We start from the raw sequence: 23,793 nt of genomic DNA on the forward strand, positions 1-23,793 counted from the left end.
CCTTATTAGAACACAGCAGAGATGAGACTGGGAGTACCGTTATTTTGAATGACTATGGAAGTGCTGGTGAGATGGAATAGAGAAGGAGAGAATAAATGGAATTTGAAAAAGAGCCACTGAGGGGCGCCCGGGGGGCTCAGTCTATGAAGCATCTGCCTTCGGCTCAGGTCATGACCTCAGGGTCCTGGGATGGAGCCCCACATCGGGCTCCCTGCTCAGCGGGGAGTCTGCCTCTCCGCCAGCTCATGCTTTCTCTCTCTCTCAAATAAATAAATAAAATCTGAATGAAAGAAAGAAAGAGAGAGAGAGAAAGGAAAGAAAAGAAAAGGAAAGGAGACAAGCCATTGAGGGAAAATACTAGGATTTTCTTAGACTCTTACTCTGTTGAACCCTATTGACAACCTAACACATGCTGGATTTGGGCGGCCACACCTGCTGAATTAATCCCTTCCTGACCACTGTCACCTGGTTTCATGAAAAGACAAATGAAAACAATCTTGTGATCAAGTCTTGTTGCCCCCGTTTTATAGATAAGGGACTGAATTGGTAAAATAATGTGTTCAGGTCAGCCCCCCATTACCTCCTGTTGTTGGCCCCATGCTTCCCCCGGCTAGCACTTACTACAGTCAAGTGTGTCCTTCTCAGGACAGTGCTGATCTTCTCCACTCCTTATAGAGCCTCGGAGGCAATGAGCCGTGTACACCTTTCCAACCTTTTCATCCTCCGGCTCAGGACAGTGCCTGGCTTACAGGACCTACTTGATAAATGTGGGATAAATGAACGTCCCCAGCCATGATGTGATGGTTGAAATCTGTGCCCTTTGACTTTTGGATCCTATACTATTATAATGTCCCCTAGGTTACAATGTCAAAAGCAAAAAACAATCAAACAAACAAACAAAAAAAAAAACACCCTGGAAATTAGTGTGTCGGTCCTACTTAGAATTTTTATGAGGCTCTAGTTTGTTCCTTAAAGCTGAAGGGACCTCAGAGATTATATTCTTTAACATTCCATTTTTGGTAAGAAAAAGTATTAATTTTGTGAAAACACCCAGTTATTAGAAAGAGAGCTAACAGTTGTAATTGTCTATAAATTTCAATCAAACCAGTTGTGAGCCAAGACAAACGTACAGTGTCCCCATTTTCACCTTTTCTCTAAATAAATGCAATTGAGGAACGTGCATATTAGTGGCAAGAGGGTTAGGATACTGAAATGTAGGTAGCACCTCTGTCTCAGCTCTTCCCAAGTTAAGGAAAGGATTCTTTTAGGTTTTTTGCCCTTGTTGTCACGGTGTTTCCTTTCTGACCTTTGGTCTCCTATGTCACCGTCTGAAGCTACACAAGCACAGCTTCTGATCGGTCTTCATTTGGGTCCCGAGTGTCATCTCCGGCTCCCCTTAATAAAATGGTGACGTGTAGAAAGATTCTGTAGGCTGGTGCTTCTCAAACTATAATGTGAAGAGGAGTCACCTGGGATCTGGTAAATGCAGGTTCTGATCCGGTAAACTGGACAGGCTCCCAGTGAGGCCGGTGCCACTGGTCTGTGGACCACACATGGAGTAGCAAGTCAGAATGGCTTCATCTCTCCCCGCATCTTCTCTAGTACCGGCTTGTCCCCAGAAAACTATTCAGACATATGGGAAGAGGTAAATCTCTTGTATCTGCTTCTTACGCGCCCCAAGAGAACATGTTTTAAACAATACGCAGAGAAACCTAAGCTGTTTATTCCAATGCTGCAGACAAAAGTCATTAAGTCTGAACTAATTTTACTGAAGAAGTGTGAGCAGCTTGGCTGCAGGTACCTGCATTGAAGAAAGACCACCTTTTGCAGAAAATGGCTTCCCTTTTTAAAGCCAGCATGTTTTAACTCCTTGTTTGCTGATCAAAGGCTGGAGTTGACAGGAGTCTGTGTTTCAGAAGCCGGAGGAAACCTCCTGTAAGCTTTCAAACCTTCTCTGGGCAGCTAAGTCCCAGGAAGTGGGCAAGTGTTAGCCCTCTGCCTCTCCGTGACTGAGTAAGAAATGGCAGTCGGTGTCTTCATTATCTCATTTCCGAGGGCTCATAAGCAGTGCTTTTCAGATGACAACGAACAGAACTCACGTCAGAACAGGCTGGCTCACCACGTGTCAGTCCTTGCCCTGCTCTGGCTGTTGGACTTCGTTGCTCCTCAGAATCAACAAAGAAACTCATTTGTTTCACTTTGTGAAAACACTTCATTTTCCCCCCAGACTTTCCATTTCACGCTGTGTGATTTTTATTAAGATCTTTTTCACAGAAGCTAAGTGCTGGCTCTATGGGGCCCTACGGGATGGCATTCGCAGCCTCTGTAATGTCTGAAGCCTCTTGAGACATTTCGTTTCTACTGAAAACTCCTTGGAGAGTCACAGAGAAGAATCCAAAATCCTCTTGGTGCTGGAAGACATAGTTTGGCCTCATGAACATCTCATGAAAATTTTCTGATGTTAGCATCATATTGATAGTGAGCAGGTCTTTCTGAGGGCCTCCAGTTATTTTTAAAGGCTGGCTTGACGTGTTAATTAGAAATATTTTTCATCTTGGAATTAGTCTTTGTTAATATAATTTACCTATAATCCTATTGCCTTAACAAGGTGTCAGTGGATTTATTCCAATAAAGTTGTTTTTAAAAGGTAATTATAATTAAATAATAGAAAAAGAATTTTTATCCTGATTTTTTCCTCTTGAATGTACATAATAAGAACTTTTAATGTTATTATATGCTCTCAGAAATGACTTAGTAATCACTGTGTAATAGTCCATCAGATAAAAGTACTAAAATTAAGTCACTCATTTCTCTACAGTGGATATTTAGATTGGTCTTTCAACTATCATAAAGATCTTATGAGATGAGACTATTATTTTTCTTATATTAGAGATGTGAAAAGGAGGTATAGGCAAGTTATTTAACTTGTCCAAGGTCACACTGCTGGTAAGTGGCAAAGCGAAAATTCAAACCAAATATCCTCACACCGAAATAGGGTCTTCTTTATGCCAGATCATTTCCTAAGATGCACAAGATTTGCTTAAGGATCTCTCGGTGTAAGCCTCAGCCTATGTATGCAAATCCGTAAACTAAAAAATGTGTGGTCTTCTTGATTCCTACTAGAGTGAGTATAAAATTTCAGATTTTCCTTAAGTTCTTTACCTTTCAGGAGCTCTCAAATCATAGGAAATAGTGGTATGATAACACAAATGTGAAATTCCTTAAAGAAAACAACTATTTGCTTATATTAGGAAGACAAACGGGAGTGCTGCACAGCAGTGGCTGAACCCATTTGTATCTGTTTCTATACACAGTTTTGAATGATTCATCTTCAAAATTGCAAACAGTCATAGGTTTTTGCCCTTCGTTCCGTCTCACGTACCACGTAAAGATATGCTTGTTGGTTGGTTGGCTTGGTCAAGGCTGAATCTGCTTCCCTAACTCCCATGGAAGTCAAGGAGGAGGGTGACAGAGGGCACGGGCATCTTTTACATGGAGAACTGTTACGCACTTGAACACATGAAGACCCATCTCTTTCCCTATCTCTATTCTCACAGAATGTGTGACACAGGAGAAGGACTATTCACTTTTCAAACAAGGGAAGGAGAAATGATCTATCAGAAGGTCCATTCTGCGACACTGGCCATAGCTGAGCAACATGAAAGATTAATGCTAGAAATGGAGCAGAAGGCCCGGGTAAGGCTCCTTCCTCGGTAACCTAACAGCTTGGAAATGAATGTCGCTGAGGTCTGATGCACATCATGTACCTGTGGGCCCATTCACGTCAGCACCCCGGTGTCCATCCTCACCCCCCAGCCCTGAGAGCTCGCCCCAGTTACCAAATCCCATGTCTCTAAGGCCCTATTCAGCATATGCCCAAAGAAGTTCTTTGTGGCCACAGGTAGAGAGCTGTGCACTCCCTGTATCTCCATGTATCTCCCCATGACCTGTTGGCACAGTTACCCAAAGAGGGGTGGGAGCATAGAGAATGAAATACAAAGCTATGCTCTCTGCATATCACCACATACAGTTGGACCATCAGAGATTCAACTGTGGGCCCAAAATAACCAGGGAAATTAAGTTACTACCAGAAAGAATTCTGCTTTCTTTTTGTCTTTATATTTGTCCTAGATTCTCTGAAACTTCTCTTTCTGTATGTGTTGCAGAGCCAATAATAAAATATTTGCAGAAGGAGCTTATACTGTTTACCAACAGTATAAGGAACTATACTACAGCTTTGTGGTCAAGCTAAGAAATCATTTAGTAAAGAATCTGAAATAGTAACTTTTACAAGTAGCTGAGAAAAAATTATAAGTTCAACTACTAACTTCTTGGAAAAGCAAATAATGGAGTGATTATTAGCCATAATCTTAAGAGGTGACTATTCTTCAAGATTTATAGAGAGGCATTAGATTTCATTAATGAAGGGACAGGTGCAGTTTTGAAAAATAGGTGGGTCGCTCACTGGAATGACACTCATAATTCTGTTCCAGTTTAAAGACGACAGAGTTCTATATGTAGTATTATATTTGTTTGATTTTTTAAAATTATCCATTATGTAATATTTTTTAAATTATCCATTCTATAATATTTTGACATATACAAAATTATCTTTTAGGTATAAGAAAACAAAAAATAATTTAACAAATGATCTTATGTTATTCTTAATGCATTTCTAATTTTGTCAATAGTATATACACATTTTTATCTATCTAGGAGAAGCTTTAAAGAGCTTTCCTAATACCTCAGCATAACAAGTGAAAACCAGGCCTTATGCAGGACATTTGGTCTTTCATAGGGATGAATGAGTGGTTTGAACATTAGTAGGATTAATATGATTGTGTGATTAATTATAGTAGCATTAATAAGACATTGGTATAACTTAGTCTCCTGGAAAGATTTGGGTTAAATGTAAACCATTTTAACAGTTATCTAACTAATATGACATTTACCCAAGGGCTTAAATCAGTGAGAAAATAGAACTACCAAATTTCAAATTATTTCAGAATCTACTGGTGTTTGCAACTAAAATTAACAGTGTGATGTCACTTGGTATTAGTTAACAGTTAACAATTAACTACACTTATCAGTTGTAGCTTTACTTATAGCTGTTCTGAACAGGCAAAATGCTCATGAGTACAGTCATTTAATTGTATTGCCATGAAGGAAATGCCAAGAGCTCTTTTACAAAAGCGTACTGTCTGCTGTAAAGGAGAGCCCTTGGTATGTGTCCTGCGTTCACATCCCAGTTCTACCCCTTCTTGGCTGGCTGTATCACTTTGGGCATCTTGGGATATTAACTTCTAAATGTTTCCATTTTCTTTTTTTGTAAAATGAGGATATAGTAGTCCTACTTCTTTGGTGTTATGAGGTATTTGTGCATGAAAATCTGTAAAGTACTGAGAACAGGCCTGGCACATGGCAAGTAACATGAAAAGGTTCATTATTACGATAGTGATCCATCTGTAGGAGTGATTTTGAATAATTATAAGACTTGAAATGTTTGTGAAGACTCTAAATTGTTATTCCCAACTGTCGCTAAATAATCCCTTTCAAGTATGTCTAACAATCTTGTGCCAAAAAATTTGCAAAACAAAATTTAATTATCATTTGCTCTTGGTGCTGTCGTGTGTGATAAACATGATAATGTCCTGTGTGGCTGAGAAGCATGTCCCCAGAGCCAAGCCAAGCAAATGCTGTTAGGGGTTAGAGACCAGCAGTCCACTGACTAAGATCTTAGGCAGGTGACAGCTGGGTGGGGGGAGGGTGCACCATGGACCTGGGCACTCGGAGATGGAAAAGTGGGGCAGGTGTTTAAATAGCAGTCTCACCAAAGAAACCAAATGTTTCTAAGAATCACAAAATCAGAGACTCCAGCAGTTTGGTGCATATGTGCAGATGGAGCATTTGGTTTAATTTCGAACACAATTGCACAGCTACTCTTTTCTCTGAAGGTTAAGACTAATAAGATTACTTCATATCTAGTGCTTTCTTCAGAATAAGCCAAGCTAATGTTTTCAGAGGCCATGCTACCACAACCTGACAACTGCCCAAATTCCTCAAATTCTGGGACCATAAGTAAACATTTCCAGGGCTCCCAGATGTAATTTTTACTTTTTCTTTTAAGAGACTGCCTCTACATGCACAAATCTCTTTGGAAGAAGAAGTACCAACAACTATGAAATAGTATTAAACACTCTCTAACTCTTCATTTGCTTATTTAAATAAAATGAACGCATGTGTTACAAACTAGGCAAACGTACAACTTGGGAGCTGGAAAGATACCCCCAAATGTCAGATATAAAAATGATGCATCTTATTTATTATGTATCTCCTACAAAATAAGAAGAATGACACTGCTCGTTGGCTTTCCAGTTTTAAAAGTGGGCCATGTGAGGGGCGCCTGGGTGGCTCAGTCATTAGGCATCTGCCTTCAGCTCAGGTCATGATCTCAGGGTCCTGGGATCAAGTCCCCCGTCAGGCTCCCTGCTAGGCAGGGTGCCTGCTTCTCCCTCTCCCATTCCCCCTGCTTCTCTTCCCTCTCTCGCTGTCTCTCTCTTTCTCTCTCTGTCAAATAAATAAATTAAAAATCTTTAAAAACAAAAGTAAATAAATAAATAAAAATAAAAATGGGCCATGTGAGATTGCTAATGAGCACATAGAAAATGTTTACATATTTTTATAACATTTACATTTATTACATTACAAGATCAAATTAGGAACGAGCTATATAAGCAATAAATTCCCCTAACATTGATGTTCAAGCTTCTGACACATTTACTCTCATCCTTTTAAAGAAAGATGATTTGATTTAACAGTGTTACTGTCTTATAGATAAACAAATTTAAATGAAAAATAATATCTCAACAACCATTTCTTAACTGTAACAGAGAATTCAGTATAATCTTTTGACATCACATGTGTGGTTAAAACCTCTGTTTGCCCTTGTTTATTACCTTCCTTCTGGGGGGAAGAGGGGAGACACAAGAATAAACATATTTTGATATATTTCCATGATCGAAGTTAGGCAATGTTTCTGTTCTTGTTTGAGAAATCTGATCTCTTGGGGCACCTGGGTTGTTCAGTCAGTTAAGCATCTACCTTGTGCTCAGGTCATGATCCCAGGGTCATGGGACAGAGCCCTGCATCAAGCTCCCTGCTTCAGCAGAGAGCCCGCTTCTCCCTCTCCTTCTATCTGTTGCTCTGCCTACTTGTGTTTTCTATCTCTCTGTCAAATAAATAAATAAAATATTTAAAAAAAAAGAATCTGATATTTAGAAAAAGTCCCAGCCTTGTGAATAAAACAGTGCATTTGCACTAAAGATAACAAGGATAACAAGAATCATTAAATCAGTGAGGTTATTTAAAAATATTTTTATTTCCTTCACTGAGAAAGATAACAAAAGAATTAATTACTATTAACCGACTCAGGAAGTTTTTCAGTAGAGCTTAGCCGCGGATTAACCATTCACAGGTTTGTAAACGGTTTACTCTGCTCAGTAAGCTGTCTGGTGATATACAGAACACAAGAGAAGAGCAAGAAATTCTTTCTCTCACGTGACCCAGAAGTTTGTGGGATCAAGTAATTTATACTGCCTGAGTAAGATGATCTCACTCCTTTTACTCCTTGAAATATCAAACATTTTCCATGCCTTCATCAGATGGTAAGAAGATGCCATCACAAGATTTTGGTCAGAGTTACCAGAAACACCCCAGGGGCTCATTCTGTGGTCATGACAATGGACCCTGACCGATTCCTTAGATCACCAGCTTATTGGAAGGTCCTTACTTAACCCTCCATAAGGAATCAGTTCTGCACTACAAGAAGACATGCTTCCCATTTTGCTTTCAGATGCAGAGCTTCAGCTTCTCACTCTCCTGTCCAAGTGGGACTCAGAAAATGGTCATAAAAGGGGCTAACAATCCTCCATATTTTCTTTACCTGTTAACACCAAAGCATCTTATGTCAGAGGACAGTTTTGGTTTTGGGGGTGCATGGGAGATTGAAGTAGTAGTAAATTTTGAACTAGAACTCTTTCTGAGAGATTCACTAAGATTCAAATCGTTGAAGAAATGATTAAAGCTAGATGTGTAAGCAAATGGCACCTCCAGAATTTGTTCCCTTTTCACGGAGATCATTCTTGTTCTTAGAACCATCAGACTCCTTTGAATGCTGTTACTAAAAGCATTTATAGGTCCTCCGCCGCCCATGTGCTGCATTATCAAGGAAATTTTTCTTGTCTTTGTGATCGAAGCTATTCATCAGAAACCACATCACAAATGTGCCCTTATGATTCTGCCTGGTGAGGCTGAAATCATCAGAGATGACAAGGGCCTCAAATGCCCTGAAATAATTTAATTTTCATGGATCTGTTACACACACACACACACACACACACACACACACACAATATGAGAAGAAGTTCCCTTTTAAATTTGGTTTTTGTGTTTGTAAGCTTTACATGTGTTATAAAATGCCCATAGGTAAGGAGCAACTGAGAAGACATGAATAATTTTTAAAAAAAAAATGAATTTTCCTAATATCTTATCAATAATAAGTAAATAAAAGCAGAGGGGCCTTGTCATTATTAACTTCGGACCTTGTAACATTGCAAGTAATTTAAAAGCCTATTTGCAGAAGGACAGCCTCCCATAGTAAGAATTACAGTGTATCCTTTTAAAAACAGGATTTGGAATGCTCCTATTTCCAGTAATTTTTGCCACCTGGTCACCAGAAGAACTCTGTGTAGTTTAAGGACAAATAGCATCAGTGTTATTACAATACCAGCAAGATAGCAAGACCGCTTTAATGCCCCGAACACCAACAGCAGGGCTGGCCGCATGCACTGCTGTCCAAAGCTATCAATCCTATGGTCGTCCTAAGCTCTGGTGGACAGAAAAAAAAAAAAAAAAGAAGGAAAATAGATTCTCATGTAAAACTGCTTGCTTAGAAAACAAAGAGTGTTTTCCTTCTCTATTGTCATTTTACATGCTCTTGTTAGTAGAAATATACATAATAAAAGCAAGTTAAACTCACACACTTAACAAACTAAAAAACCTCACTGTTCCAAGAACAATAAACCTTTTGAACAAAAACCATTTGAAAACAAATTCTTTTATTTCCTTTTATAATGTAAGATGAAAAGATATTTCTGAAGAAACAGCATTGTCTTACATTACCCCTATGAACAAGCTCAAGGGGTGGTTTTGGTATCTTTGATGGAAATTTTGTGATGGTGTCATCTTATCAATGATGAAAACATCTCAGGGAAAGGCAAAGGGAGAGGAGCACAAGAGAAGAGAGAAAGAATGAAGCCTGCTTCTTTGAAAACTAATTCAAATAGCCATGAGAAATTAAGGGAATTTGCCCTCCTAGAGTTATGGTGTATCACAGAACTTACCCAAGTAAGCCCCTGAAATGATTTTTTTTTTTGTCTAAATAGTTGCATGAGTAGGGAAACACTATTACATTCCATCAATTCCAGGATGCACATTTTTTTCACATTTTAACATCCCTCAAGTCAAATATGAGTTACAATTTAATCGATAGCTCTATTCTTTCAGAATGCTGCATAAAATAGTGTTTTGTCTTTCAGTTGATGACATCTTAGAGTATGCAAAATACTGTAATACTTGTTTTAAGAAGTACTGTGAAGACACTCAGTTGTTATTCCCAAGGGTAGCCAAATAATATCTTTCAAATCAAGTGCATATATCTTTCGAGACCACGAGTACCATGGGCTCATTTATAATTTGGTGAAGAAATGAGAAGGCCTTCCAGAATGGACTCTCTATCCCAGGCAGTTTGGCTCTCCTTCTAGTGAAAGTGTTCTTCATACCCACATTTTACAGGAATTTCTATCTGCTACAAAAATTAATAACTAGTTTTCCTACGCTGATAATGTAAAAAATTCGAAGCAAAATAGTCTGATGAGTAGTACACAGAAAAATTTTAACATTTTTTGCAATTTCTTTTCTAGGTATATTCAGAGAATTTTAAGAAATTCTAGGAAAAGTTTAAATGTGTGATTTGTGATTGCAAGTGGTGTGTCACATCTAATATATAAGAATATCTGCTAATAAATTCATTCTTCAAAGTTCTAGTCATGATTCTGTTGCTCAATTTTATCAATTATTAATCACAAGACAAGAGCCTTCATTACTACGGACAATGGTCAGCTCCCTGCTGGGAAATGCCATTTGCATATTTGTGAAATTTTCTTTTACTGGTTGATAGACACTGATTGTAATGAACCAACACAAGCCCAATTAGAACAAATGATTGTAGTTGATAACTAAAGTGGACCTGTGATCCTAATTAATCCATTTACTTACTGTTGTTCCAGTGTCAGAACACTAAAGAAAATGTAGTCTCTAAACACACAGACACAAAGAAAAATATTCATTTCTGCGTAAATGCACAAATGAGATGGAAATGGGGAGAGGTCAGTGTGTAATTTTTCTAGCAAGTGGTGCTGTAACACAATATAATAGCACAAATTTTATTTATATCATGTTCTTTTTGCTTAAAATTTGTCATAGATGCTCTAGATGTCACCTCAGAAAATGCATTTCATATATATTTTTTACATTTAATCAACTCGATTAGAGTTGATAATGTGTAAGGAAAATGAATGCCTGACATAAAAGAGTACAATTTTCATATTAAAAAATACAATTTTGTTCTTTTATTTCCATTGCTAGAATCAAAGAATAATGAGGAAACTCTATACAAATGATTTTCTCTCTTATCTTTTTAACTATGAGAGTCTTATTTATCCATGGGCATACAATCTGCTCACGGCAATTACGAGAATGATTTCCTTAAACCAAAACAATAGATTTCAAAGGTCAATCAAGATAATTCAGCATACAAACATATAATTATGGCATATACACAGACATCCCAAAGAATCAGACCGTGTTCTCTTTGGGACAGTACTGTAAAATAGAAGGAAAAATTGTAGACCAGTAGTGGGCAAACCAAAATCTACAAAATTGACGTAAGAATCACATGGGGAGTTAATTAAGCTTACTTTCAAAAGTATGAGCATAGTTGTCAATTTCTGGGGTGTAGTCAATGAATGCACATGTAGTAGTTGAAGCTGGGCAGCACAGTGGCTAACTAACCAGGTAGACTCTAGAGAAAGAAAGAGCTGTGTGACCTTGTGCAAGGCACTTACCTTTGCTGTGTCTTAGTTACCTTTTCTTCAAAGACGGAGGGAAGGAGCAATAATAATATCTACTCAGGGTGTTAGAATGCCAACTAGTCTTGAGTAAAAGCCCAGGTATTAGCTAAGTCATAAAATGGCTGGAAAGAAAAAAATTATGCTTTATTTTCTAAGTGGGTAAAATTTTATAACCACTGTTAAAAGTTCATCCCAGCTTTCATTATGTGCAGACATTGGAAATAAATTATATAAACTTTAATACAGCCTCTAGATATTTCCACATTTCAAAATCAAAAGATAGTGAAACATTTTATTTACAACAGCTATGAAATTTAATGTTCCAATATGTATTCATCCTGTTTCCTATATTCAGAGAGTAGCTCTGTAAATGCATCCACTTACAAATAATAGATTAATAGATGAGTAAAGAATATACATATACATACTACATCAAAAACTAATAATGTATTGTATGGTGACTAACATAACATAATAAAATAAAAAAATAAAAACATTACTGATGACAAATAAGAATGGTGTTCAAAGTATTTATGCATATGTTTATAATAATTTCTGCTGTTATTCTAAAGCTCAACTTTTTTACACTCCGTGAAAGTATTGTGGTCAATACACAGTTTAAACGTATAATGATAACTTCCATTTCGGTTCAAGTTTAAAGAGAATAATACTCTGCAAAGTCCAATTCTAAATGACATCTAGCAACTTCCATTAAGTGACTCTATAAACAATGTAGTGTTCGTTAGTCTTGTACCAACTCACCAAGGTATCTTCTAATTCCTTTTCATTTATCTTGAATAAAATGGAAGATTAAGTGTGAGTTGTCCCCTATTGAAAATTAAGTCAAGTCTGTGAAAAACCAATTGCCTGTAAACCTTCAAACTTCAGAGGACTGTTTGAATAAATCCAAACAGTGCCAAGCTTGGATGCCTAAAGGTCTCTGGGGTTTCTATTTCTATACAGTTTTCAAGTTTCATGAGCTCTTTCCCAGGAACAAATAAACTAAAAGTTCTCAACTCGGGACTGTACTTGTATTCACCATTTCCTTATTAGGCAGCATGACTTTTGTGTTTTACCTCCACCATACATCCCACATGTCACCTCGGCGTGTCCCCTGACCACTTGGATACTTCAGTGCTGCTTCTCCACGGTGGATTTCCTTACCCAGTCTGTCTTGTCTCGGACATACCAGTGAACATGTTGACATATCCACTCACATCTCTTAGCTCTTCATCATACCGGGAAGGCTGAGACTGGCCTTTCCTGGCTTATGTTATGTGTGTGGGCAAACACACACACACACACACACACACACACACACACACACACACACACACACACACCCCACACACCCTGCCACCGACATTGCTCACCATCTCCCATCTGTGTCCCCCCTCTCCAACCTGCCCCTACTGACCATCTATTCCTCATATTCATATTTCTTGGGTTTTGTACTTCTATTAAGCTCTTAGACTTGGATCTAAGACGGTGACTGCCTTCATTGCCATTTCTTCCATAGTTCAGTTTGGACACATTCCCACGTCTTGACCGCATGTACCCACAAACGCCCCTGTGTCAGCCGCCTCTCCCAGACAAGAGTAAGCCAGCAGTTTCTACCGAGCGCTTCAAGTGGGACAAACGTTGTGCTCTTCACTCTAAAAGTATCATCTTATGAAATATTTATAACAACACTTGAGGTGGATTATATTAAGTCCAATTTAGAGATAAGGAAAAATTGAGTCTTAAAAAAAAAATGTGTGTTACCTGAGGTCAATTGACAAGGCAGCGATAGAGTTGGGGCTTGCTAACAGGTGTGCGGACAGCCAAGCCGGCATGCATGCGTGTGTGTGTGACAATTCCGGGACTGGGCCGCACCCGCTGTGGCCTTCTGCTCTCAACAGAGGGGACAGTCATGTGCATTCCTGCCTTGGTCCAGTGGAATTGACCCAGTTGGTACAAATCCCCTCATATCTGCTGCCTGAAGAAGGGTCCAGTAGTTGATTTTACAGTGAACTGTGGTGAAGAGGAAATGACATTGCAGGGACCAGGGGCAGGCTGCCCCCAAATGTGCCACATTGGCATATTGATTATTTTGAATTAAAGCTACTTAAAAAACAGCATTGCAAGAAGGACACTCAGACCCTCCTATGTCCCCCTGAAAGCAGGAAAGAAACCTCCCACGTGAAAGGCACCCTCCCTGTTCCAGGAGACAGGGAAACATTCTTACCACAGGAGACAGGGAAGCATTCTTACCACCAGAGATGGGGAATTCAGAGCTGAGAAGCCTGTGTCAGCCCCTCTTGTTACTTTTTACTAATTTACTACCATAGTCCAAATTCTGTTTAGAGTTCCTTATTAATGGAAGCCCCCAAAGTTAAGTTTTCTTTGTCCTGTCAGTTCCTCACAGATTTATTGTCTCTTTGTCTAAAAGTATAAAAACTTCCTGCTTTGATCATTTCCTTGGGTCTCAATTTCGTTATTGGGCCTCCATGCACACATAAAAAAACTTTGAGGTTTTTTTTCTCTGTGAAACTGTATCAAGTAAATTTAATTTTTAGTCCAGCTAGAAGACCTTGAAAGGTAGGGGAAGAATTTTTCTTTCTCTTCAACATCATCGTCTTTGATGCCTCAGAGACATCACTCACTTCTTGTGTCACCATGAACAAATTATATTATCCCTCTGAGTCTCATTTTCCTTGTCTGCAAAGTTCAGATGGCATAATTACTGACAATTTGTATGGATATCAAATGGAACAACATATGAAACCAATTTGCACATTGTCAGGCACGTAGGGAATGACTCATAAATGTATTTATAAATGCTGACTTTTTCCTCTCCCAGTTGTTGAGATCTGTGTCTTTAGTGCAATATGACTTTAAATTTTCTAGTCAATAAATGGAGAGATACAGAGCAAAAGTAAAATTAATAGGTTAGCAGGTTTTTTGTTAATATACAGATGAATTTATGTAGGGGAACACAAATTAGCATTAATGTTTATCACAGAGGGAGGCAGAGTCTCAAAAACAGCAAAGGAAAATTGCAAAAGGCAATAAGGTAACCTGGATAATTATTTTGGCAAAAGCAGGAAAAAGTGTTGGTGGCCAGTACCTTGACAAAAATTACACAGGACAAATAATTACAGGACCTCCCTGCTTTTTCTTGGCAGGGTAGGTGCTTTCAAAGTACAGAGCTGTATTTTTGCATATTGTAACATGTTGGAAAGGAAACTCATTTTTCCCAAGAAGATCAACATCAAAGTCCAAAGGGCAGTGGACTCAGAAATCAAGAGAACTGTTTTCTATTAGCGGTTCTATAGTTGGGAATTTACCTTCAGCAAATTCCTGAATTTTGGGGATTGTGATGTTCCATCTGTAAAATGAGAACTGCTGGTCTCTCTAAGAAAGGTACAAACCTCGAATTACATGGCTCACAGACACGGTAAGCTTGGGCTTCCTCCAACCATGGCGACCTCCAAGTAGTTAGACTTCCACAGTAACTCAGGACAGGTGGAGGGAAGGAGAATCTGCCTTAGAGGTCATCGAAGGCAGAGCCAAAACAGACAGTGTCATGTCTAACTTCCATTATTCATCAGAGCAGTGATCAGTCAGCCCCGATTGAAGAGGAGGGAGCCCAGGCACCCTGTGTTTGAATGCAGCCATCTTCAATCCTCCACAAAAGTAACGCATATTTAGTGTTCCCAATGACACGACTCCATTGAAAGACATGGAGCAGAATGGCTTGGTGGTCTGTGAGCAGACCTGATGCCTGGTTTTGAACAATGACTGAGGAATGGATTCTCTGATGTGTAGAGGAAGATTTAAACATCCGAGGTATGGTGGACAAGAGTTGTACCTTAGACAGAGATTGGGAGAATATGGACATTTGCGTTTTCAAATATAGACATTTCACTTTTCTGAATTAAATATTGAAGCAGAATAAAAAGGAACTAAAGAGACAAGGGAAGAAATAGAAGGTTAACAGTCTCCTGTAATCTGAAAACGAAGAAATAGAGACACGAGGCAAGGAAACAATAGAGGCTGATTCAGATGAAATTTGTATGGAGGAAATTCTCACCTTATTTATTTCCAGGAAAAAAAAAATACGTTTACTGTGTTTCCATGATGCTTAAGACTGACCATTTGGAAGAAATGTATGTCCCAGAATTTAAAAAAAAAATAGAAAGAAAAGTAATTTGGGAAAGAGGAGTTAACCACTGGTGACTTATTATATGCTAATAAACAAATATTAGGAAAAAATAAAGGGTAGACAGAAGTGTGATTAATATGAGATTCGCTTTATGGATTAATTGGTGTTTATTACTGGGCATTGCTCACACTAACTAAAGATGCTGTGTGTTGAATTTACTTTATACCTCACATGAGAAATTGGCTTTCAAGATGAAAGGCTTTTTGTCCCAGTGATAATTACATAAAATGAGCCTTGCCTCTATCGCTTACAGTCATGGATATCCAGTGTGTCTGTGGGTACCTTCTTCGCAGGCATAGCCCCACCCACAGAGATTCTCCCAACTGTTAGGTCTGGGGTAAAACCAGAAGTGTGTATGGCTAAGAAGCACCCCAAAGATTCTGGAAAGCACTGCCCTATTATAACCCAAAAATTTGGCTTCTCCCCCAGAACCCCTACCTACCAACCATGGGATGTTCGTACAGTTAGTACATCTATTTTCCCAATAAGAAGGAAAATTTTGAAATGCACCAAATTTTGAAAAATATAAAAGTTGGTTACAATGTTTGCTACTTGGAGGCATCTTTTTAAAAGAATACCTTCAACAGGGCTAGACTTTTAAATTCACTGAGTAGGGCACGTGAAATGTGAAATCAAATGTGAAATCAAATAAATATGTTCACACCCTTTAGCTTCATCTTCCATTAAGTGTGAAAACCTCTTAGCTTTATAGGGCTCTGAAGGGCCTGTGACAGCATATCAGGTGCTTTCCTGACAGCGTCTTGGAGGAAGGCTGTTCACACCGGATGCAGAATATGGCAAGTCTCAGAGGCAGGGCGTGCAGTGGGAAAGGGCCAGACCACGGGGAGTATACAGGTCTCTGAAGTTAGGCTTGACAGACATGATCTTTCCCGCTCCCACTTCTGCCAAGTGTCAGGTATTAAAAGAGGAAATGTGAGGTTTTATTGATTAGAGGATTGCCCATTGCCTGTCAGAAAGTGAACATTTGCTCAGATCGCATCAGAGAAATGTGTACTTAGACCATATAAAATTATTTCTGGATATTTTTTTTAAACCTGGTGTGAATCAATAAAAATATATTTCTCTCTCGAAAATGCAATGTAAATTATTGTTCTCTTTGAACTAATCATATGCGTGGGCACCTGAGTGACAATGTGTTGATCTCTGGGGCTAACGTTAAAATTTATGTTTCCAGTAAGAACATATGCCACACTTTCAACACAGAGCTTCTCAGGGAAAACACGTTTTTAATATGTAAAATATCCTATTGCAGGAGCACAGAAAAAGATCCATTTGAGAAAAGATCCATTGGGTAAGGGTGGGAGGAAGTGTCTGGAAAAATTGTAAGACACTGAAATGGGTGAAGAGGATTAATGGTGTCTTGTGTTGGGCACCATTTGGGAGTATCTGTATCTGAAAGCACTTGCACCTCCAATCAGAGTTATTTTATAGTTCAATAAATTGCAGAGAGCTGATAGTAATGCAAATAATTCTTGTTCATAGAAATGCAAATATACTTGTCTGGTGGGTACAACTGGTTATTATTCTGGCTGTTTACCAGCATTCCTGATTGTCTGTATGCCCTTTGAATTCTCCTTGGAATCAGTTGTACTATCTTTTTTGTTCCTTCTAAATTAATGAATGAGATCAAATTGTCTACAAGTGTTCATTTCATATGTTTGGAGTCATAATTTTACTTTTTTTTTAAAAAGTTAACCTTAAACAGCAAATTACACAGGTATCTGTTACAGATTCTGTCATATGTCCCCCAAATTTAACCCTCAACTTATTTTTTTATTAAGATTTTATTTATTTATTTGAGAGAGAGAGAGAGAAAGAGTACAAGCAGGGAGAGTGGGAGAGGAAGATGCAGACTCGCTGCTGAGCAGGGAGCCCGATGTGGGGCTCGATCCCAAGACCCTGGGATCATGACCTGAGCCGAAGGCAGACATTTAACCGACTGAGCCACCCAGGTGCCCCAACCCTCAACTTCTAAAAGAGCAGATTTCATCCTAATATTTTACATAAAGCCTGACACATCTCCTTTTTCTTTTAGCTTCAGACAAGCTTGACTGAGCCAATGACGTTATCCAAATCAATATCTCTTCCTCGTAGCGCGTACTGGCATCACATCACTCGTCAGAACAGTGTTGGAGAAATCTACAGTTTGCAAGGCAAGTAACTTGAAAATAATAAAGCAGCACCTCCATTAGCCTCCTACAGGTGGGCCAGGAGTCATGCAAATTGCTTTGCTTGCTTTTCCTCCTTTTTCATTTATCAGCTGTCATGGGCCACAGTGGGAACTCTGAGATTTACCGTGGCTTTTCTAAAGCTATCACTTCATAGACTCATGGTAGAAATTATCCCAAAAGTCACTAAAGGCTGAAGACCCTATTTGGCACAGGAACTTGACTAGGACATTATACAAAACATATTATCAAAAGCTACAAGTAGCTGGTACTGGGGTCTGTTTCATGCCGTTTTACAAAGGATTTCTTTCTTAGCATCCTTTTTTCTAAATAGAATTAAATATCCATTCAGGAGGCTGATTTGAGGCTCTGTAATAAAATGCTACATAAACCTACTCACAGAAGTCTTACGGTTTATCCAAAACCTTGACATAGAAATAATTCTGGAGGGTGCAAGGCAGGAGACAAGCGTAAATACTTTGCTTCTGTGTATTTCCTAATGATGAATGTATAATCAACTAAAATGGGAATGGTTTACCAGATGAATCAGATTGATAGATAGCAGGTATTTCATCAAAAGCAGCACAAACCTCAGCTTTGGCATTTTTTTTCTCCTATTCTTTCCCTACCATCTTAAAATGAATAATCTTATCCTTCAGATAAAATTTTCGGCGACAAGCAGCTGACCAAGACTGAAGGAAGTGGGAACTTGGAAAAATAAAGCTAACAAAACACATTCATCCAACAAAAATTTTTTGAGCACAATAGATTTGAACATAATAGGTACCCAATAAATATCTGGTGAAGGAATGACTGGTATGACCTTCAGCACAGTTAGGCATTCAGAATGTTTTACCATTCATACTTTAACTTTTGCTCATATTAACAACACTGTGTTTCAACAACAACAACACAATGTTTTGGTGACAAGGAAACTGAAATGCTGCATTTCTAAAGCAATCTTTGCTTGCCAGAATTTCCAAACTAGACTAATGGAATTTGGTCAGTGGGAATTAATGATTAAAGGTGTATTCTGCAAGGAAAAAGAGAACAATTTTAGTCATTTGTTGATGACAATTGCATTTTATATTTTAAATGAACCCTCTTATGGGTAGTTATTACCTTTTTGTGTTGTTTGTTTTCACGAGAAAATCTTGAATAGGATAAGGAGTAGAGGATTGAAGGGACTCTTGACAATCTTGTGGATCAGAAAGAGGAGACACATACCTCGCTCTTGCTTCCTTCTACAAACGCCAGCAACCACACGCTAAAACTGAGTCATGATCTTGGGATTGGAAATAATTAGAAAATACGCTTTTAATGTAATGTTATTTTTATTTAAACATAAACCTATATATGAAATGATTATTGAAAAACAAAATTCAACTGAGTAAATTTTACATATCATATTGGCTTTATTCAGCGATTCATGAGCAGACAGCATGTCACCCAACAGATAGAAAAGAGGTCTGAGGAGCTACATATAAAAAAAGACTTAAAGGCAAAGGGAGCAGGGACAAGGATGTTCTACTGGCCAAGCATGGACCTGGGGTAGCGATGTCACTTTCCTTTAGGAGATGGCAGGAGTCTGTCGGACTGATGACCTCACTAGACCAGGTAGTTCCCACTGATTGGTTTAAAATTCTTTTTCTGGGAGAGATGAAACTGTAATTCAGTTATGTGCTAAGTCTCAGGTGGGCGTTATGGGGCTTAGCCTAAGTGACTCTATATTGAGCCTGTTGTCTTGTTTTTAACAATATCGATATTTAATGAAGTAAAAATAAAACCATGCGACATTTTCATGAGGAAATACAAATGAGCAAATTTCTAAGCAAAAAGAAAGTCAGATGTTAATACAAATAAGTTCAAAAAAGGTTGGAGCCAATGAAGTGATAACTTTGGGTTTCGATAAGAGTTTGTTCTGTAATTCCAGCAAATGAAAGATTGTTGTTTTCATGGAAGTGTGTGGGGAACTTTTCTCTGAAAGGAGAGCTGACATTTAGACTGATGCACAACATCAGAAATAATTTCATATGCATCCAGCAAAAAATGCCAGAACACATTTAAATTTCTCAAAATATCGATGAAGACTTGCAGGGGGACAGTGTTGACTTACAATACAATAGAATCAATAACAGTTTGGACACTCTAGGATCTATCTCACAGATACTAATTTCCACCAAAGGTAAGGATTTAAATGCTCTATCAATTATGATGAACAGTTTGCCTGTAAAGTCTCAATAGCACATTCTTCCTTGGTTGATTGTTGTTTTGTGTAACAAAGGAATATGCATCGACTAAAGTTGAGTACTACAAGTCCAATAAATATAGAGTGTATTTGATGTAGACTACATTTCTCTCCACTGTGGCTTTATTTTTATATCGTATGCTTCTTAGAGCAATATGTTTTACCATTGTACATACCCCTCATTTTATGGTTGTATCTTAGAGAGGGAGATATAGAAAGATGGATAGCTAGATCATCAGTAAGTAGATTATATAGAGATAGACACAGATATAAACTTGTTAGTGATGCTTTGACAAAGCTGATATATTTTACTCTCCTTTTGTTCTCTTGAGACAGTCAAGGCAAGCAGAGGACAAGAGCCTTTTGACCATAGTGTTTTGTTGTTGTTGTTTTATTGGTGTGTAATTGGCACAGGCTTCACCCTCATGGAATCAGGGCATGATAAAACTACCAAAACAGGAAATAAAAATGGAAAAAGTGAGCCTTAGCCCCCCTTCTTCATACACATCTGCATTTGTTTTCAAGAAACTACATTTGAGCATTTGAGGGCGCCTGGGTGGCTCAGCTGGTTAAGCGACTGCCTTCGGCTCAGGTCATGATCCTGGAGTCCCGGGATCGAGTCCCACATCGGGCTCCCTGCTCACCGGGGAGTCTGCTTCTCCCTCTGACCCTCCCTCCTCTCATGCGCGCTCTCTCTCTCTCTCATTCTGTCTCTCAAATAAATAAATAAAATCTTAAAAAAAAATAGAAACTACATTTGATGTTTCCAATCTGAGTTATTTTATAATTCAATAACTTGCAGAAAGCAAAAGGAGAACATAGTCTCATTTTCCAGAGTCAAAGGAAAAATGGGTGATGGTGGGTGTGACATCGTCAAGTAAACTGCAGGTAGCATTGAGGAATAAAAATGTGTCTTTAGAATTTTTCATCGTATTTTCTACATTCTAACTGTGAAGCTGAGATCAATATGAATTAAATTCAGCAGGTTTTCATTCAGAAGGTAAAGGGGAAAAGCTTTCTATATCTAAAGCTTCATAGAATGGGATTCATTAAGAAGCAGCACATGTACTAGAACTGAAAAAATATTCATGGTGTGAAAACAAATCTATTCCACATTATGACATACCTATAACTTCAATTGCCTGTCACCCTCAAAACTGTGCTTGCTCAGGTTTATTGGATTCATTTCTGTCATCTGTTCTATAACTATAGAAGCGAGATTCTCTCTAAAAGACCAATGTATCAATACTGACATCCTGCATTTACTTTAATGTTTGGAAAAGAAGTGCAGTATAATCTACTAAATCTCTCCATGCTTCTCCATGGTGTTCTGAAAGTGTAAGTTTTTCTGGTTTCTGTCTTGTGCTCTCTGAAGTCAAAAGACTAACAAAAAGAATAATTCGCTTTAACAAGTACAAGTTAGCTAAGGACTAGGCAGCTACTATGGAAAATCCCTCCCCCTAAGGGGCTTGTGAGAGACTGGATCACATCACCTCTTCTTGCAGAAGATGTGAGTAAAGACTTTTTCTGTTCCCGATTTTTGCCAGATAATAAGGATGATTAGTTTGTATTAGAAAGTAATTCTGTTTCTATTTCTCTGACTTATGCACTTATGAAAAATGTTTGTGTCACAACACGTTGTAGAGATGCTATCTCTAGACTTAGGGAAACCATTTACTTCAAGAGAAGGAAACATGATTTTGAACTCTTGACTCAAAAGTAAATGCCACTTGTTTAATATTGCTAGAATTGTGATTTTGGTTCGAAGACCTTCAGCAGATGTGTCGAGAGTATGAGGAACACTCAAAAAATCCCAAAAAGGTGAGAGGGGGTTGGGGAGGAAAAGAAAAAGGAAAAAGAAACAAACAAAACCCCATAAGGAGTTTAGAGCTTTTCTGTGGAAGGTCATCACCTTGACTTGTAGTCACTGTCCTCATAACTATATGACAGATTGTGTAGCAGGGTCTTTAAGTCAGGATTTGTGAAGACGGCAAAGCATTTATTGAAAATGACAAATCAATCTAGTAAAAACCACTGATGGTCCCAGGCTCACTGCAGGCACTCATCGAGCCTTTGTTGAATGCAAAAATGAATTTAAAAATGCATTCGGAAGGACAGACTACCTTGTCTCCTCCCTGAGGAAAATTCGCAACCGTCCTACAGAAGGAATCATCATGTCTGGCCCTACACACAGCCCACCCTGTGCACCCATCTTCCCTTTGCACACCCTTTGGCTTGTCTGCTTCTTGCTTTAGGATTGCCCTGAGTCCACAGATATTTGCTCCTGCTGGTCTTTACTTGGTAAACACAGATAGCGCTATGAGCTGCCATCTCTCTGTCCCCATAACCCGAGAGCTGGCTTTCAGTCTTCCACCAGCTATACTGACACGAAGGGGGGACAAGAATATGGGCTGAAAACGGTCCCCTGATTAGTGGGCTTTGGGACGTGTGCTATCCTTACATTTTCCCTGATACATATCATCACCTATTTTTACACAAAACTATATGGGATATACTGTGACTCGGTTTGGAGCAGCTTGAACAACCTCACTGCATCAAAGGTGGGGAGGGTGCCGCTTGTAAAAGTGGTAACTTTTGGAGTTGTGCTTTCATTAACACTGATTAATATGCACCTGCCAACTCTACCCTCTCTATGTCAGCAATTAAGCTGCAGACCCCCCGAGTCAGCACAGCGCGCACCTGATTACACAGAAGGCAGTTGACGCTCACCAAAAGGGCATCGGTGGCTCCAATTTCTCAGAAGGACAGGATGCAAACAGGCCATTAGAATTAGAGATAACCTTCAGAAAACAGTAAATAGAATTCTGACATAGATTAGGGAGGTAAACCAAAGGATTTACTCACTCTTCACTTAACTACGACCCTCTGTCCTTTCCTGCCCATTCGGTTTCAAGTTCACACTGTTTGTAAATCATTTCCACTGGGACCTTCTGTTTAAATTTTCATCATAAGATGTTTTCCAAATTGCAAAGCTAATAAAAGCCTTGTATAGCAAGTAAAAAAAAAAAAAAAAAAGGAAAGAGAAAACTGCACCAATGGTAAAAGGAGCCTGCGTATGTTCAGTGTTCGATGTGTTCCGTCCCCGCAAGTGGTAGCAGCCAGATGCCTCATACATCCTCCGGGAGCCCCAGCCCGCTGGTGGCCATGTGCCAACAACCCCCAACACATAAGCCATTTGCCAGAATCTACACTTTCTAGTAAACCTTCTTTATGAGCAGTTACTGCATGTCCTTCCCTTAGAAGCGTAAGGCAAAGACAGCAAATGCCTCCCTAGATATCAATTTTTAGAGATAAATGAATTGATCGCTCCCCAAAATAGACACCATAAAAATGCTCCGAATGTTCTCACTGTGAAATATTCCTCCCACGCCACAATCATCCATAATCATTTCCTCTTCCATGCTCCCAGATGTTTTTGTATAACTTTAATATCACGATGTATTTGTTTATAAACCCTCTTCCTCCATTCGTTTGTGAGGTAGCAACTTCAGATGATCTTTATCCCCATAGCTCAGCCAAATTTAGGGCTCCATTGTTGTGAAGAATCGCCATCTGTAGGTTAAAATATTGAGTTTGGGAGTTAAATAAACCTGAATTTGAATATCAACTTACCACTGCTGAGTTGTGTGGCTTTGGGCAATTTACTCATCTTTCTAAGCCTCCTTTTCTTCATGTCTAAAATGAGGATAATAGTTCCTCTCATGGCACTTAAATGAGATCATCCACATTAGGTGTAAACTTTCAATAATTATTAACTATCGTCAGTATTTCCACTAAGAAGTTTCTTTCTCTGACCAAGGGAAGTATGCTCTCCTATTCCAATATTTTCTAGTATTTACTTTAAAATATTATTACAGAGTTTCTACTATAACATGAGGAATTTTGTTTTGTTCTAAAGACTTTATAAAAGTCCAGCTTTAAGAAATGGTTTCTGGCTTT

The 23,793-nt window shown here is 38.6% G+C and overlaps 1 protein-coding gene across 1 annotated transcript in view; it reads left to right on the forward strand.

Moving 5' to 3' along the window:
• Positions 1-23,793, forward strand: part of DOK6 (docking protein 6) — a 368,498-nt gene that overhangs the window by 276,277 nt on the left and 68,428 nt on the right. The window contains exons 6-7 of the mRNA XM_027577113.2: positions 3,558-3,696; positions 17,453-17,570. Coding sequence (XP_027432914.1) covers positions 3,558-3,696; positions 17,453-17,570 — 257 coding nt within the window. The remainder of the gene's footprint in view (positions 1-3,557; positions 3,697-17,452; positions 17,571-23,793) is intronic.

The sequence above is a fragment of the Zalophus californianus genome, chromosome 14 (genome assembly GCF_009762305.2).
Source record: "Zalophus californianus isolate mZalCal1 chromosome 14, mZalCal1.pri.v2, whole genome shotgun sequence".
Classification (NCBI taxonomy): Eukaryota; Metazoa; Chordata; class Mammalia; order Carnivora; family Otariidae; genus Zalophus; species Zalophus californianus.